The sequence below is a fragment of the Phoca vitulina genome, unplaced genomic scaffold, assembly GCF_004348235.1.
Source record: "Phoca vitulina isolate PV1807 unplaced genomic scaffold, GSC_HSeal_1.0 scaffold19, whole genome shotgun sequence".
Classification (NCBI taxonomy): domain Eukaryota; kingdom Metazoa; phylum Chordata; class Mammalia; order Carnivora; family Phocidae; genus Phoca; species Phoca vitulina.
In genome coordinates this window covers 4,183,975-4,202,563 of record NW_022589722.1, presented here as the reverse complement: position 1 = coordinate 4,202,563, position 18,589 = coordinate 4,183,975, and the positions used below count along the sequence as shown (strand labels likewise).

Genomic DNA, 18,589 nt, shown 5'->3' with positions numbered 1-18,589 from the left:
AATCTGTTGTCATTGAAAAGCAGAGATTATGGGTGATTATGGGAAATGGGATTATGAAATGGTAAACTGAGATTAGTAAGGGGTCTGGATCAGGGTCAGCACCCTCCTTTGTAACTACGGATGCTGACATAGGTCTTGACTACCTCACAAGCTTGTGTGTGTGTGAGAGAGAGGTAATTACTAGAGTAGTGCTCTGTAGACTGTGCTGTTTTACTCAGGGGCTTAGGGTCATATTATTATTCTAAGCCTTGAGTGATAAAAAAAATTCAAACTTTCCAAATCCTTAAAAGCTTTGTGTTTATTAATGTCTTCCAGAATAAGCCTGAAACAACTTTATGTATAGTGTGTAGTGATAGCTTTGGAGACTCCTGGATCTGCAGTCACCTTTTCAGATTGGATGACTTTGAGTCACTTAATTCTTGTAACATTCTGATTATCTCATTTGTAAAATGAAGTTTATAATAGTGTCTAATTCCTCAGATGGTTGTGAGGATTAAATGAGCCAAATACCCAGGCAAATGCTAGTTGCTTTCAAGCAAAATGCATTTTTGCGTTCAAAACATTTTTTTCCTGTGTTTAATTTAATACTGTGTCAGAATCAACAGTTTGGGAGTGTTTTCAGTATGAATTCAGGTTTTATTTTCTTGTAGGTAATTGTGTTTCAAGAGTAAGGGCTTGATTGTCCAGGTTAATCTTCAAGTAAGTTTTGTGTCAATCAAGACAGATCTTCAGGTAAACAAGCATTACATTCTTTGACAGAACATGAAACCATTATGTTCCTTTGATGGAGTGCTGACTTGTTTAAGCATTTGTGAAAGACTAAAAACAGCTCCTGTTTTCTGACAGTGTATAATTTTAAGGCAGTTTCTAGAGGTTTCTTGACTGAATCTTTGATCATCGCTACCTCTGTGATTAAATAACCAATCTAGAAATGTGTGAAGTAATTTTGGGTTCAGTTCAGAGTAGATCTAACACAGAAACTTGAACCAAGACTGTGAAACCAAGGAGCAAAATTTCTTTTAAATGCTAATATATACAACGTCCATTATTTTCAAACTCAAAGGAGAACAGGATGGAATCACTGACATACATTATTTTTGTTAAGTGATTTAGGAGGAGAGCTGGAGTACAAGGGATCTTGTACTTGCATCTTTCTCTGAAAATCTGTGTCCTGGCATTTGAGGGGTTCTGCAGGAACATCAGAACAAGAATTTGCTAACACTGAAGATCATGTCTTGGTTTTAACTATGTGGCATTGGTGTTTTAGTCCCTCCAAGGGTGTCCATTTCATTATCTAACAAAACAAATGGTGATTTCTGTCATTTCAAAAGTTCTAATGCACACAATCTAGAGTGATTAGAGGAAGTCTCACTATGTAACTACTCTGGTTAAAATCCTCCCCTGACTTTTCATTATGAGCAGGATAAAGTCCAAACCCTCAATGCACTACACAGAGTTCTCTGATTTGGTTGTTGCTTATTTCCACCGCTCTGAGTGGTGCATTTTATTACAGTGTCATCTAATAACGTACAGTGGTACGGTGATGTACCTACCACACTGCACTTGGTCTTGAAGGTGCTGTGGGCCCTTCCTCATCCATCTGCCGTTTGTCTAGCTGAGACAATCTCTCTTCTCAGAAGCCCTCTGTGATGTTTGTTTGCCCTTATTCTTCACTCCCACTTCCCTTGTGTTTAGTGATCTTACCCTGTACTTCCATAGCATTAAAAAAAAAAAATGGGGGCGCCTATGTGGCTCAGTTGGTTAAGCATCTGACTCTTGGTTTCGGCTTAGGTTGTGATCTCAGGGTCATGAGATCAAACCCCGCATCCTGCTCTATGTGAAGCAGGGAGTCTGCTTGAAATTCTTTCTCTCCCTCTCCCTTTGCCCCTCCCCCCAACTCACATGCTTGCGCACTCTCTCTCTCTCTCTCTAAAATAAATAAATCTTCTAAAAAAATCATACTGGACACCTGGGTGGCTCAGTCAGTTAAGTGTCTGCCTTTGGCTCAGGTCATGATCTCAGGGTCCTGGATTAAGCCCCACATTGGGCTCCCTGCTTGGTGAGGAGTCTGTTTCTCCCTCTGCCCACCCCCACTTGTACTTTCTTTCTCTCTCTCTCTGTCTCAAATAAATAAATAAAAAATCTTTAAAAAAATAAATAAAATCATATAGTGTGAAAACACTGTACTGAAATTATCTTCTTACTTACCTGTCTACCTGGCTAAATTGCCTCATAATTGGTATCTCCAGTTAGTGGCTCAGCACCAAAATCTTGGTAAAGATTTTCTGAACCAAAGTGTGATTAGATGTAGCATTCCGAACACCTATCAGTATTCTAAGAGTGGATCTGGGTATTTATCATCTTTATGCCTGCTGACCTCAGTTGATGTCTGACCTCAGTTGATATAAGGAGAGTGATTTGGAAGGTAGGAAGAACTTTAGAACATTACTATTATGCATTGATGTCAATAAGAAATACATATAATGTACCCTCAGCACTGGCCCACACAAACATACATTGTTCAAACCTAATTCTGTTTGGAGAGAGAAATGGGCCACTTAGGTTTGTTAGAAGAGCATGGAGACCATGGATTTAAAAAAAAAAAAAAAAAAAGGAGGGTGGGCAAGTTGCTGGCCATCTTTAAGGAAATAATACAATAGGTTGAATGGCAAGTGCCAGTGAGTGTCTGCTAATTCAAGATGTATAGAAGGTTTAAGAGCCAGAAAAGATGTTAGACGTAATGCTGTTGCTGATGAAGAAAATACACACTTTATCTTCCCCCAATTCTCGCCATCTATGAGAGTGGTAGTGTGGATATTCCTCTTTGCAGAAGAAGAATATGAGCTTGGGGAGATTGAGCAACTTACTCCACATCTTAACATCTCGTCAGTCTTCAGACCTGGTGTGTTCGCTCCTAAGCCTTTGCTTCATACTGGTCTTTGTCATCTTGTATTGCCTAGATAGGGTGTTTTTCTTGATATATAATAATAGTAAGACTGTTGTAAATAGAGTAAACAGATTCTTCTTCCACAGCTTACCCGCATTCAAGATGCTTCCTTTTAGATTTTCTTTTCATAGTCTGTGCTAGTTAATAGTCAGTGCAGTAGACAAGGACAGGGTGTCCTATAGATTCAGACACTGATGTGTATAATCTCTATCTAGGAAAGTGAGGGAAGACAAATATGACAATAGAAGCTTTAGATGGTTCAATTTGAGTAGTTAAGAATTTAAGATGGGGTGGTTAAGGAATTTAGCAAAAAATGATGTTTCAGTACTTAAGATCAAAGATCTATTTACGTGTGGAGGAAGGTCGGAGAAGGAGTAATAAAAAGTGATGTTTTCACGTTTTTTCTGTGACGAGAATCCACCATGTTAGTGACCCAGAGAGGTAATATAACTGCTGTACAGTGCTGGAGTAGCAATATATAGTGTACTTTAAAAACTTCCTAAAACTCTTTTGATGCCAAGTTTTCCAAGTTCTGAAGTTTGAAAGGTGGGTAAACTTGTAGCGTGGTCTATTTCTTTTTCTTTTTTTCTTTTAATCAGGTTAGCTCAGTTTGGGGCATAGAACGAAAAAGTTAACAGTTCTGGACCCTATAAAACTTCTCAGATTTTAAGTAATTACTATATCACAAAGAGCAAAGTCTACCTCCTGCCCTAATTTGCAAGTGAAAGCTCCAAAAAGTACCCTAAATGAGAGCTAACACACAAAAATTAAACAATGAAGTAGATGTGCAAAATTATTTGTGCAGATTTGGCACTTAAATCCTACAGCAGCTGAAGCATATCTTTTAAATTTCACTTAGCTGGATGCACTGCTCACACAGGCCTCTCTTCACTTCCTGAGGAAGTAGATCCCCATTTTCCCCCCTATGGTGAGAGAGTCTCTGTGCTACCCAAGCAGTCCCCCTGTTTACATTTATTCCCCCATCCTCCTTTGATTCCCCAGCAAAGCAGCTGCTTTGAAAAGAAGCCCAAAGGATTATCTTGCAATTGGCTACCCACTCACCCTCTTTCCTGACCCAAGAAAAAGTTCCTTTTTTTTTTTTCTCCCGGCATTATTTAGAGTAAGAACTTGAGGGTTTAAAGAATATTTTTTCATATTCTTTTTTTTTTTTTAACTAGGGAATATTATCAAGTAAGCTTCCAAATCCAACTTGAGGGAGAATTTTAGAACACAAAATAGTTTACAGTTTACATTTCTTTTGAAGATGAACTCAGAATCCTTTTAAAAATTTTAAAAATCTGTGATGCCAATACTTACATCCTGTTACATTGGAAAAGATCTTCTTTTTAATTTCTGTTGTACATCTTCCTTTCTCTACTGGATTTGGAGTCTCCTTCTACATAGTGGTATTATGGAAAATGCTAAGTATAATTTCATGAACATCATGGTGAAAAATCACAATAAAAGAGCCTGCCACTTATTATTGCATTTTCACACTAATAGGTACACCTAAAGCCTGTTTGGGGGGGGGGGGGCAGAGAGTGTCATTTGAGTCAGCTGATGAGTCCTCTGGCATGCAACTTTCTGTTTCTTACATCCAGGTCATGTGAGAGAGGAGCAGTAATAGTATGCCTCAGTTACTCTGAAGAAAGGTACCATTTTTACTCTTAAGTCAAACTAGGAATGGATCTGGATGACAAAAAAAAACCACATTCAGTTCTATGAAGTTTTTTTGGCCTGCTTTAGTAGGTATAAGTCAACCATTGCTTTGGGAAGCCATAAGATTAGCATTTAAAAGCTGAACCTAATGTCATCACTTCTGAACATGTCTTCTCCCAAGTGAAGTCCTTTTCTCCGCATGTGTTCCCAGTGCAGAATCCCCATGAATATATATATATATATATTTTATTGGCTGCTTTAGAAATTTTGATCCATTGCAACTCATTGGGGAGACAGGGAGAAATTTATAGTTACCATATTCTGAATTCTAACTGAAGTACAGAGTTGTAGAATTCTCAGAGACTTCCATTGAACTTACTACAGCAAAGTACCTACATTCCAGATCTGTGGGGAGTTTTTTGTTGTGGTTTCGTTTTAATACCTGTTGGGTCAATAAGGGAAAGTAACTCCAAAATTGAACTTACCTAGTTCCTTTAGAGGGGGGATTCTGGGGACTTTACAGGAAGGTCAGCACTTTGGTCTATTATCCTACTTTGGCCACATCTGCTGGGAAAGGCATTTTTCTACTAGTTGTTCATTAAAAATTGTTTATTTAGCCCACATTGGGCTCTATGCTCAGCAGGGAGTCTGCTGGAGATTCACTCCCTCTGCCCCTCTCCCGCTTTGTGTGTGAGCTCTCTCTCTCTCTCTCAATTTTTTTTAAAGATTTATTTAGTATTTTTACTGCAAGACACTGTGCTAGAGGCTAGAAATATAATAGCAAAAATTATCTTGTTGCTGGGCTTCATGGAGCTTACAGTCTACCTTTGGTTTTATATCCTAATTTACCATTTTCATGGAGCTAGAGAAGTATTTAAAGGCACAGAGAAAATGACTTGAAGTTCAAACCAAAAAGCCTTTAGCTGATGTCCCATTTTGAATAATTAAGACAATGTCACAACATTACTCAAACTTGTCGTTATGATTTAGCAGTTATTGGACCCTAGAGGGAGAAGTGCAGCAGTGGTTTATGGCCAACTGATGAGTAAAACTCTTCTGTTTATCCTGTACTCATTCAACTAAAAAATATTTATGAGAGTCTTCTCTGTACTCAGCCCTGCTCTACCCACTCTGGACAAAACAGTGAGGCACTGAAAAGTACTGGCCTTATCGTGCTCCAACTCAAGTGCAGGAGACAAATTATAAGCAAAACTGGTGGGTGATGTTGCAATTCTGTTGTGTGAATGTGGACACCATCTGCTGAGAATTGAATCCTACATTATCCAGACCTCATCTGTGCCCCAGTTCCTAAACCCAAGCTTGTACTGTAACCATCATGGCCTGTTCTATAGAAGAGAGGATTTGAACTTTGTGGGTACTTCAGTGGCAATTTGCACTGCATGCAATCCACAAATGTGAAGGAGCATGCACTATGAGTGAGGGGCAGCTCAAGGTACTGGAGATAAAAGTGAAGAACAAGAATAATACAATTCTCATCCTCACACCATTGACATTCTTTTCAGTAGGGACAGGTGATCAAAAAGTCCACTAATTGGATAATGAAGATAATGTCCGATGAAAAGTGCTTCAGTGGAAATAAAACTGTGATATGAGAACGTTTGGGGCTACTTAAGATAGGTCACCTGGGAAGGTTTCTCTGAGCAGGTGGTGTTCACACTGAATCCTGAATGATGAGAAGGACTTGCCTTTGCAGAGCCCAAGAGGAGAAAGCTCACAGCAGCAAGTGCAAAGGGCCTATGGCAGGAATATATTTCAGGTGTTTCAGGGACAGAAAGGAGGCCGGTGTGGCTGTTGGGTCTGGTGGGGAGAGAAAGGGTTGTGTGCTAAGATATGAGCACGGAGGTAGGCAAGTTTACGTTAAATAGGGCCTGATAGGCCTTGATCAGCAGCTTGCATGTTGCTGTAAATGGAATAGAAGGGTATTCCGAGATTTTAAGCAGGCAGCAAGTGCTGTTTTATATTCCCAGAGAACCACGCTATTGTTAAGTAGCAAGCATGCAAGCAAAGGAGGCTAATTTAGCAGCCTTTGAAAGCCTCCTGGGCAGGAGTGGAGCTCGTACTCTAGCAGTACAGGAGGAGATGGAGAAAGGTGAATGTTGCAAGATTTATTTTGCTGGTAGAACTAGGACGTAACAGCCTGGCTGTGGAAATAGGGGAACAGGAAGAATCAAGGATGGGGCCCAGGGTTTTGGCTTGAACCACCGTGCTTCGTGCTTCGAGTTTGGGGATGCTTGTGCTAAGTGTGGTTGGAAAGATTGCAACAATAATAACCATGGAAGAATGGATAGGGGTGTACAATTTGTCTGGTACTATACCAAGTGCTTTCCAACTAGAACTCCTTTTTGCCCTCAACAAGCCTGGGAAGTAGGTTCTACGATTAGGCCCATCTTGCCGGTGAGGAAACCAAAGCAGAGAAAGATGAAGTGACTTTTCAGGGGCCACAAGGCTGGTCAGTAGCAGAGTAGAGATTCAAAGTTGGGCTTCTCTGTGCATAAGTAAACACGAATGTTTTCTAAAACTGTCTTGAATTTATTACTGAAGCTCTAGTTGACTTTTGAAACTCTGCTGTTTAGGTTAACATTCACCCATTACCCAAACAGTTCAGCCTCACTTTTATACCGGGTCAAGATGGGCCTGCGTGCTTTGGGAGAGCTGATCCAAATCCAAGCCCTGGGGGAATTTCACAACCTCTTTATCCTCTTCCTGTGCTGATCTTTAATCTACAGGGAGCAGAACATACATGGAATGTGACCTTCACTATTAATACAACTTTTAGTTTTGACTTCAACATCTAAAGGATTAGTAATAATGATTAAATAACTATGGCAGTCATGTCATGATCTGTCAGTACCAGGCATCTTGTGGGTGCTTTACATAACACTGTCTTATTTAATCGTTTCAAAAACCCAAAGAAATGCTATCCCTAAGAGAAGACTGAGGCTCACAGAGCTTACAGCATGTCAGTGATGGAATTAGGATTAGAATCCATGTCTTTGCTGATGTTCTTCTGCTCTAAACATCAGCTCCATCAACAATGAACTTTCAGTTGGAATTGTCTTGTTACCAAAGGAACATGTCCTGGGCATGTCAAGGATAAATGCTTTGTTGTGCTTTAGGTAGCAGAATTACATTAACATTCTCATGGATTGCCAATCAAAAAATTGCTTTTTTTTTTTTTAAAGTTTAAAATGATGCTTATCTTACAATTTGAATTTTGGAACACTAATGCAAAATTCCTAAGGAAAGTTTAGACTAAGCTTTATGAGAAATAATTGCTTAATAACTTGGGTTCTTTTCTCCTAGTATTACTTAGGGTTTAGGTACATGTGGTATAATCCATTCTAGCTAAACAGAAGGGGAGATATAATGAAATGTATTTGATGGCTTATAAAACCACTGGAGGGGCCAGAAGAGGAGGCTGAGCTTCCAGAATCCTTTGGTCACCTAGAACCCAGTTAAGTCCACTGCTTCCTTTAAAACTGTTACAGCTAGTGCAGGAAGCTGTTACTGCTCCTGACTGAAGGGACTCTTTGCTCCCACTACCATCCGAGTGAGCAAAATGCATGCCCAGCATCCAGCTCTTTTCTCAAAAATATCCTTCCCATATCAGTCTTGCAGGGTTGTACCTGATTGGCCGAGTCACCTCTGCAACTGTAGCTAATTGCAAAGGAGCAGAAGTGGAGAATATGCTAGGAGAGGGTTGGAGTGGAATTTGAAAGAGCCAATCCACAGTATCCTCTACACTCACTACTCCTATACTGTTCATTACATTTCACTTTTCTTCTTTCAAGTTGATCTAAATCAGGAGCTTCTAATATGTAGCCCTTGAACCAAATGCAACTTTGTATACCTTATTAGACCTTTCTGTTTTCCCTAATGATACAGTACCCCTGAGCTAGGACAGCCTAAAATAGCCTGTTTCAGACTTTAGAGGATACCTAAAAATCACATGGAGGGCTTGTTAAAAGTGTACATTCCTGAGATGTACAGAAATTTAGATTCTGTATGATGCTCAGGAATCTACAATCTCAGTAAACACCCCCAGATGATTACACACTTTCATCTAAAGGAAAGACAGCTGACTCCCTGTTTCAGTTAGAGCACTTTGAGTGAAAGTGGGGGGGACATTTCAACAGTTTATTCAACTTAACCAAAGGCAGTTGGTGTGTCCAGCACACACTGAGCAATCAGGAATGCTTAGGCCATGACCTTTGCAAATCAGGCTTGCCATCTGATGTGATGTAGAAAATGATCAAGATTGTGAGTGTGCTTTAGCTCATGCCTTTAATCCCCACTGGTTCTGATGCTGTTTGGAAGCGGAGTACGAAGATTTAGTTTATTTTAATGTAGTAAAAAAAAGCCTAGGTGGGGAAAAAAACTTTGGCGATTTCCTGAGCTTGCTTCCTCAGATTAAGTTTTCTTAAAACTTAAAAGGCCCTGAGAAACCAAACTTGTCAGACTCCTGGTAGCTGATCTGACAAGACATCTGAGTACATTTAATTGCAACCATAGGAGAACAAAAAACACAAGAAGTTCTAGGAACTTCAGTCCTTCAGTCCAGATTCAGTACATGGGATCAGATAGCAACTGGAACCTACATTCATTTTTCCATCTCTCAGTTGTTCAGAATGCACAAGATATTGCAGATTTTGAAAAATTGCAGAGCTTTTTGATTTACCTGAGATTACACTTTCAGAAGTGAGTCATGTAGTTGAAAGAGTATAAATTAGAATTTGTTTTTATACCCTTTTTTTTTTTGGAAAGCTACAACGCTCAAGAGTACATATTGTGGTTTAATTTTAAGAGCAACTAACTGACATAATAGTGAACAACGCCATCCAAAAAGAACAAGGGCCTGTGGAGTACTGAAGGTGCGTTTCAGAACTGTCATGATTTTTTTTTTTTTTTTGCTATGTTTCTATACTTTGGCCAATTTGGGGGGCCTATCTCCTATTTCCTTGAAAATATATTTACTCGCAAAGAGAATTGGCAACAAATATGTAAATCTAGGTTCAACATTAAACTAGCACCCACCAATTTTCCAGAGTAGTTTGGTTTGTTACATATCCTCCTCATAAAATTGATTAGAATTAGTCATCAGTATCTCCCTAGAATACAGTGGATTATACTGTTCAGGGGAAGTCTCTCCTTGCGTTTTTATAGAACTGCTATATTTTTTTTTTTTTTTTTTTTAAATGATCAATTTTTTTTTTTTTTTTTTTAAGATTTTATTTATTTATTTGACAGAGAGAGAGACAGCGAGAGAGGGAACACAAGCAGGGGGAGTGGGAGAGGGAGAAGCAGGCTTCCCGCCGAGCAGGGAGCCCGATGTGGGGCTCGATCCCAGGACCCTGGGATCATGACCTGAGCCGAAGGCAGACGCTTAACGACTGAGCCACCCAGGCGCCCCATAACTGCTATATTTTTGAAGAGCTAATGACCTGTATTACCCTTGTTTCTAATGAAATAAGGTCTGCTGCTGGCATAAATACTTCTTCTGTCATGTAAGTGTTTTACAAAATAGGAATAACAAAACTTGAACACCTAGGCCCTAGATTCTAGCCTGAGGTAGTTCGTTGCATGGGTTTTCACACAGTGGTGAAGCCTCTGAGCTCACCTGGCTTTCAGTAGCCACAGGTGAGTTGTTCCCAGGCACAGACCATTTAAGAAAGAGGAAGGCTGAGCTTATCACGATAGCTCCACTGTTCTTGAGCTGCCTTCTTTTCTACTAAGACCAAAGTTAATACTCTAGCCTTTCCGAATTACCTGCTCTCCTTCCTTTTCAAGCTTTCCTGGTATATCCTTGAGATTCCCCACACTCATTTATCCCTGTGAACCCACGGTGGATGGATTCCAATTCTATCAGTCCTACAGAAATGATCCTTGTCAGTGTCAACTCCATGAGGTGTTTTTCGGCAACCGTCAGGTTGACATCTTTATTTTTATTTTTTTTAAGATTTTATTTATTTATTTGTCAGAGAGAGAGCACAAGCAGGGGGAGTGCAGGGGGAGCGGCAGGCGGTGGGGAGGGGGAGGCGCGGGTAGAAAGCAGGCTCCCCACTGAGCAAGGAGCCCAATGTGGGACTTGATCCCAGGACCCTGGGATCATGAACTGAGCTGAAGGCAGACGCTTAACCAACTGAGCCCCCAGGCACCCCAAGGCTGACATCTTTTAGTGCTTGTTTTGTTGCTCATACTTGCCCTTTTGTGCTTTCTTTTTACAGTGGCTGCAGATCCCACAGTCAACTGATTTGCCTCTCCTGTGCTTGGCTTCTCATTGTCGCATCTATGCAGATAGTTCTTCTTCCTCCTTAGATGTGGTATCTGTCCTGCAGGGTTTTGGGTGATAACTTCCAATCTCCAGCTGCCACTTCTCTTACATATCCTGGCTCAGTGAAAAGCACTACTTCTTACCCAGTCACCTAAACTGGAACTTGAGGTCATTTGTGACTCCTCCCCTTTTTACCCCACACACTTTGTCAGTCACCCATGTCCCAGTCTACTTCCATATCCTCTTGAACTTATCCATTTCCCTCCACTCCCACTGCCTCTGCCCCAGTTGATGACTTCAGTGACCTCCATGCCCCCCAGTCTATCCTTCATGCTGATGCTTGATAAGCCTTTCAAAAATAAATCTGATCTTGATACTCCTCTGCTTAAAGTCCTTCCAGAGCGCCCCATGTCTCTAAGATAAAATCCAAATCAATTATCAGAATTGGGAGGACCTCTGCCTATCTCTCTAGCTATGTCTATTTTATTGTTTATTCCTTGAAACTCATTTTCCAGTCATATCATCAATGTGAAGTTCTATGAAAATGCCTTGTTTTCTCACTTCTGTGGGCACCTGCTCTTTCCTCTGTCAGGGGTCTTCACCCCTGCTCTCTTTGATTGGGTTAACTTCACCTTTGAAGAATAGGTCCTCTCCCAGGAGCTCTCTCTGAGCCCCTCCTTCAGTTCCCCTTTCCCGAAGTCAGGTTTAGCTGTCCCTCCTGGGACCCTCCCCTCTCTGCCTGTCTCCCTGCTGTGTTCCCTAGTAGTTTGAGCTTCCAGAGGCCAAAATCAATATCTTCTGTCTTTATCTTATACACTTATATACTTATCAGGTGTTCCATAAATGTTTGTTAAATGTATAGGTAGCTCTTCTTAGAAGTCTGAAAAGTACTCAATTTTGTTTTTACCAGAAGGAACAACTTACACATTTGTTTCTTGTTTTTCCTCTCCCTCTAGCTATGAAAATTTTTAAAAAGCTATAGTGAAGTATAGCTTGATTTACCTGTACTACTTGTTTACCCAGCCTAGTAATAATTTGACACTGTGACTTCAATCAAAAACTGATTCAGCCAAATGGACCTATATGCCATCCACTGCATAGGTATTTTAAATAAAATTGAATAGTTCATTAAATATAAATAAAGTCAGTTTTATTATCTGACTGGCCTGGTATTTTTCTTCCTAATATATAGTATAGGTCTTGGTTTAAACCCACTGAAGCATGTCTTACTCACCTGCAAACTCTGGTTGGTGGGAAGGTTACATGTAATAATATCTGCAAACTGCTCCTCCTATGTGTGGCCCTTAGTTAGACGTCAGTGTATGTGAGTCATTTTCCCTTTAAATAGCATTTACATTTAGAGTAAGGACTGACCATCAAGGGTAATTTTTCTCATTTTTTTCCCATTGAAATTCTTGAATTTACTGTTTACATTAAAGCTGTTGCCTATCTTTTTATATTAAACAATTTATTTCTAGGTTGTTCAGTTTTCGTTAGTAGAGCATATTCACCACAGATTTTAGTGATCATCCATATTTTAGGATATTTTCATTTCACCTCACAAAAGGATCTACATGGAGAGATGCGGACTTGTATCTTCACAAGATTTTAGTGCACCAGTTTGGACTCGAAGAAGCTGGTTTGAGTTTCACTTAGCTATCCTGTTAACAATCTCCTGGTAGCAGATTTATTTTTTCTCAACTTTACTATTACATGTTTCCTTTGCCCCTTTGAGCTTATTGGACAACCACTAGAGAAGAATTTGAGCCTGTGTAGGGATGATTAGGTATTTTCTCTATAATGTGTAACGGTATATTTTTTAAAAATTAAACATCTGAAGGAAGAAGTCACGTAGAATTAAATGGTTCTTCCCTGAACCAGAATCTGTTGTTGGTTTACATTAAGGTTATTTTTGAAGGATGTTGTTCATATGACCTCAAAAGACCTGAACTCAAGACTAATTACTATACCTGTATCTTGGTAACTTGCTTTCCTGGTTCTGGGTAGCGAAGCCAGTTGGCCCGCTTCCAGAGCACATTTGGGCTACAAGGGAACTAACTGCTTGCTTTGCTAGCTGGCATTCAAGATTAAAGCGAAGATGAATGTTGTTTTTGGCAGCAGCTGCTGTTTTGTTCGGGGCAGACCTAATACCACTCTGTAGGTCTGTGCATAAAGAAAACAAGCTACACAGACACTCCACTACCTCTCCAACTTTGGGAAGTGTGTAATGTGGGCCCTGGCAATGCATATTTTTAAAATCGCTTCTCAAGTTCACAGAGAGAAAAGTTTGGTTTTTGTCATTGTTGTTGTTTTCCTCCAAGTTTAGAAGCTTGGAATTTTCTGATTTCTCAAACAGCATTTGTTACCCTGATGTACTTGGGCTACCTGCATGTCCGTTTGTACTAAAGGAAAGAAGTGTGCAAAGCAACTTCTGTGATAACACACACATGTTCAGATCAAGTAAATAGTTTGCTTTAGAGGGACTTTGAAGCTCCTTTTCCTGGCATGTGGCTTTTTATTGTAAGGAAGGTTCTTAGGTTCAGAAAGAATTGATGATTGGGTGAATTTCACACCGGGGTCTGCCGAGACTGGTTCTCAACAAACATGAGCCATCGGTAAGACCTTTGCCTTTCAGGGTCTCCAGCCTCATCTTCCTGTAGCTTTCCCCCATCTTCTTCAAAGTATCTTTTCAGTACTATCTGCCACTGTTAAAACCTCCCAGAAAAAGATCTGCTGTATCTGTCATTCATAATGGAGTATGAATGTTTGTCACTTTTCTTCCCTCTACCAAAACTGTTTCTTTCATGTGGCTTAGTTCTAACAACACAACCACATTTCTTAGTCTTTTTTTTTTTCATCATGTAAATAATGTAAAGGCAATTTTTAGCAGTGAAAGGGTTATTGGAATTGTGTGTGATGTGGGGAGTATGTGGGGGACACTTTTGACGCATGCCTCTAAATAAAAACATCTAGAACTGCCGACAATAAGATTAGTTCAGTGTGTCTGTGCAATGAAAGGTTATCATGAAATGAGAGGTTATCACACAATGAGTGTGACCTAGAGAGAAAAGTTGTACGATGCTAAAACAAAGTAGCCAAAGAAAAATGTCATAGGCAGAAGCAGAGAATGTTAGAGGAAAAAAAAAAAAAAAACAGTGAGATGATTGCCCAAACTGAAAAGATACATTTTAGAGCAGAAGTCACAAACACAGGGACATTTTGCTTCAGCATTCTATCTCCGATAGGGTGTGTGCGCGAGCACACCCCCCCACATTTAGGCACCTGTATACCCTTGTTGGAGTTTCCAAAAATTAGAGAAAGAGGAAGAGAGAGAAAACAAAGATAAGTATTTTGGTGCTACACAGAAATACCTCACTTAACTGGAAGTCATTTGTTAACTGACACTACTCTAAACACAGTTGAGAACAGAGAAATAAATTGAAAAAAGCTTCTGAATCCAAAATCAGTGTCAAAATATCTGTATACTAAAGGTCATACTCTTTGTTCATGGAAGATTGACTCTATAAAGTCCTCTTCCCTATTCAGTTTGAAAAGTCCTTGTTTCCCTGGTTTCCTTGACAATCCAAAACCCATAAACCACACAACAAATAATTGCACAGCACCTGTAGTTTGAAAAGTTTTCATTTGATCCTCACCATTGCTCCATGAAGTAGGTAAGGCAAAAATTATTCTTATTCTCATCTTCTACACTGATAAACAGATGCTTCGAAAGACTAATTGGCTTCTTTGAGGTCACACGGTAAAGGGCTCAAGAGGTTTCCGGGATCCACGTTCTGCTCTCTGCTACCACCGGTTTTCAAAAGCATGTGTTTTCTTTTTTCTTTCTTGCCCATGGAAACCTTTGTTCAAATAAAATCTTACCCAGAAGCATGAACAAATAAAACAGAAAAAAACCAAGCTGCTTTGCTTAAAGCAGGGGTTGGGGGCCCAGAATACTGACAGGGGCAGTTTATTTTCCTTACCAGGAAAGCTTGGACATCACAATACTATGCCATTCATCCATTAATTCATTCAAAATTTCTTGAGCTCTTAGTTTTCTATTGCTGCTGTAACAAATTACCACAAACTTAGTGACTTACGAAACAATAGAAATTTATTAGGTTACAGTTTTGGGGATTCAGAAATCCAAAGTTGGTGGGCTTACTGAGCTAAAATCAAGGTGTCCGTGGGACTATGTTCCTTCCTGAAGGCTCTAAGGTAGACTTTGGTCCTTGACTTTTTCAGCTTCTGGAAGCCACTGGCATTCCTGGACTCCTGGCCCCTTCCCAGCAATGGCAAGTAAAGTCCTTATCATGTCACATCTTACCCCTTCTTCCCTTATTGCATTTCTCTAGCCAGAGCTAGAAAAGGTTCTATTTGTAAGGAGCCATAGGATTCTTTTGAACCCAGGGAATCCAGGGTAGTCTCTCCACCTCAAGGTCCTGAGCTAAATCACATCTGTAGAGTCCATTCTGCCATACAAGGAAAAAATTCACAAGTTCCAAGAATTAGGGCCTGGCCATCTTTATGCCATTACTCTGCCTATCAAATCCACCCCCATCAAATCCACAACACATGTGTTGTGTGTTGCTATTGAGACTACAGGAGGCTAGAAATAGGCATACTAGCAGTAAAATATGTTGCAGATATTGACCTGACAGCCTGGGAGAAACAGGTAAAGTGAGAAACCAACAAAAAATAAAATCTGAAAAACAGTCTTTCAAACAAATACTGTACTTTGGAGCTACTTAGAGAAAGGCGGTCACAACTACATACTTGAAATGCTTTCTCCCCCTACCCACCTTTATTGAGGTATGACTGACAAAAATCGTATATATTCAAGGTATACAGTGTGATGTTTGATATACGTATACATCACAAACTGACTACAATCCAACTATCACCTCATAGTTACCCTTTTCTTCTGTGTGTGGTGAGAACACTTGAGATCTACTCTCAGCAAACTTCAAGTATATAATATAGTCTTATTAACTATAGTCCCTGTGTTGTACATTAAGTCCACAGAACTTATTCATCTTATAACTGAAAGTTTGTACCCTTTGATCTAGGTCTTCCCCAGCCTCTCGTAACCCCCACTCTATTCTACCCTGTTACCATGAATTTGACTTTTTCTTTTCTTTTCTCTTCTCTTCTTTAATTTTCTTTTCTTTTTCCTTTCCCTTTCTTTTTTTCTTTTTTTTTTTTTAGATTCTACATGTAAGTGAGATCATACAATATCTGTCTATGTCTGGCTTATTTCACGTAGTCTTTTATTTCATGAACCTGAATCATCAAAAAAAGTAAGGTTTAATACTTCTACCCACTGTTTAAGAAATAAAGGAAATGTGTGTACTATATATTAGAAAAATGTCTATAATCTATATAGACTAATACTGAAAAATTACTTTTCTTTTTTTTTTTTTTTTTAAGATTTTATTTATTTAAGAGAGAGAGAATGAAAGACAGAGAGCATGAGAGGGAGGAGGGTCGGAGGGAGAAGCAGACTCCCTGCTGAGCAGGGAGCCTGATGTGGGACTCAATCCCGGGACTCCCGGATCATGACCTGAGCCGAAGGCAGTCGCTTAACCAACTGAGCCACCCAGGCGCCCGAAAAATTACTTTTCTATATAAAGAAGTAAGCTCTGCATTTCAGCCCTCTCCTCTCACGTGAATACTGATGAGGGACATTACTCCCATGACTCCTCCTCTGTTCTAATGTTTAGTTATGCCAGAGTGAATTGTTGCTACAAAAGGCGAATATCCCATACTACTAGCTAAGTATATACAAAAATAAATTACAAGTTTATGTAACAGCTTTAAATGAAGTGCTTCAAGAAATAGTTTGTCAGAGATGTGTGACTGTATTAACAGATTTAATTTTAGCCCTAGCCAAATAGATTCCTATAAAATGAGCAAAATCCTATCTTTACAGGTGTTTGTATATAACTGATGCAAAAAAAGGATATGGAGGCTACCCTGGTGAGATTATTTTGCAATTATTATAGATGTCTGTATTAGAATATTTGTTAAAACTGTGATAGAACATATATTAAAAATTATGGTATCCTGAAAAATGCAGACTATTCTGCTGTGGCATGGATTATGGAACATACTTGTCTCCATATGCTTGATATCTGAAAAATCACTGAAGTTTTGGAGCTGTGCTATTTGGAGCCCTGACCAGTGATCTGACTTCTTTGTGGGAATGCTGTGACAGTATGGGATGGAGGACAGGATTTAGAATTGGACAGATCTGTTTTTTATCACTTAGAAGTCCAAATCTCTCTGTAGCTCAATTTCTTCATCTTTAAAGTGACAATATTTGAATAAAATCTTTAAAAATTTTTTTTTTTTTAGAAAAGGGCACCTAGGTGGCTCAGTGGGTTAAGCGTCTGCCTTCAGCCCAGGTCATGATCCTGGGGTCCTGGGATCGAGCCCCACATTGGGCTCCCTGCTCAGAGGGGAGTCTGCTTCTCCCTCTACCCTTCCACCTGCTCATGATCTCTGTCTCTCTCTCACTCTCTCAAATAAATAAATAAAATCTTAAAAAAAAATTTAAAATAAAAAAATAAAATTAGGATATATGAAACTTAAAGTTTGTGATAAGATATACAAAATGTTTGGTACATAATAAATGTTCAGTAAATGGTAGCCATTATTCACTGTATTGTTGAAACAACACCAGCATCTGCACTCACATTTTTCAACATCCTGTCTGATAGCACTGATGAACTGTCCATGCTCTTATTTAAAGCCAGGCCCTGTGATTGACAGCTAGATCTTACCCCTTCTTGCCTTTTCAAGAACGTTGCTCAAGAAGTTGCCTCTCTTCTAATCCACGTTGCCAGTTACACCCACCTGCTGCGTCATCCACACAGGCATATGGACAACCTGATGTTTCTACCGGCTTACAGAGAGAACTCGCCCCTCGCCCCAAGTCCTTGCCAATTGCTACCCCACTTTGTTTTTATTTATTTATTCGTTTGTCTGTTTGCTCTCCTTTGAAGGACAACTCTTTAAAAGAGCTGTCTACATTCATGGTTTCTAATTACTCTCTTATGTTCTCTTAAACTCATTCCAGACTGGCTTTTCCATAACTGCCTCAGTAAAAATGTTCTTATTAATGTCACCAGTGAGCTGTATCCTGCCAAGTCCAGGGGTCAGTTCTCGGTTCTCCTCTTACTTGACCTATTATGAGTATTTGACATAGTTTGACCTCCTCCTCCAGGTAATTTTTCTTTTTTTAAACTTGGCTTCCTCCTACTCCTTTGGCTTCTCTCTCAAGCTCCCCAGCTCTTTTGTGAGTTCTAAATCTTCTCTCAGACCTCTTCTAGTTAGAGCACCATAGGACTCAATTCTTTGTTCTTGTTTCTGTCTGTCCTCACTCCCTGGATGGGTTCATCCACTCTTTTGAATGATGAATAAATTCCATTTATACATCAAAGGCTATCATTTATATATCTAGCCCAAACTTCCCTTCTAAATCCAGATTCAAATATCATGACCTCTAATATCCTCCCTAAGGTATCTCAAAGACATTTCAAATTTAGCACACTCAAAATTCAGCTCCTGATCTCCCCTCCAGGCCTTCTCTACCCTGAGCCTTCCCTATATCAGTTGATGGCAACACCATCCTTCCATTTGCTCAAGCCAAAATCCTTGGAGTCCTCTCTGACTCTTTCAAATCACAT

The 18,589-nt window shown here is 39.7% G+C and overlaps 1 protein-coding gene across 6 annotated transcripts in view; it reads left to right on the top strand.

The window, feature by feature from the left end:
- The window catches only part of KITLG (KIT ligand), an 82,070-nt gene that overhangs the window by 12,409 nt on the left and 51,072 nt on the right, over positions 1-18,589 (top strand). For 4 of the 6 annotated variants that reach the window (XM_032416239.1, XM_032416238.1, XM_032416240.1 and 1 more), the window contains one exon: positions 16,831-16,877. The exons of the other annotated variants lie outside the window; for them this stretch is intronic. In XM_032416239.1, the coding sequence (XP_032272130.1) occupies positions 16,848-16,877 (30 nt within the window). In that variant the 5' untranslated portion in view covers positions 16,831-16,847. The remainder of the gene's footprint in view (positions 1-16,830; positions 16,878-18,589) is intronic. 6 annotated transcript variants of the gene reach the window in all.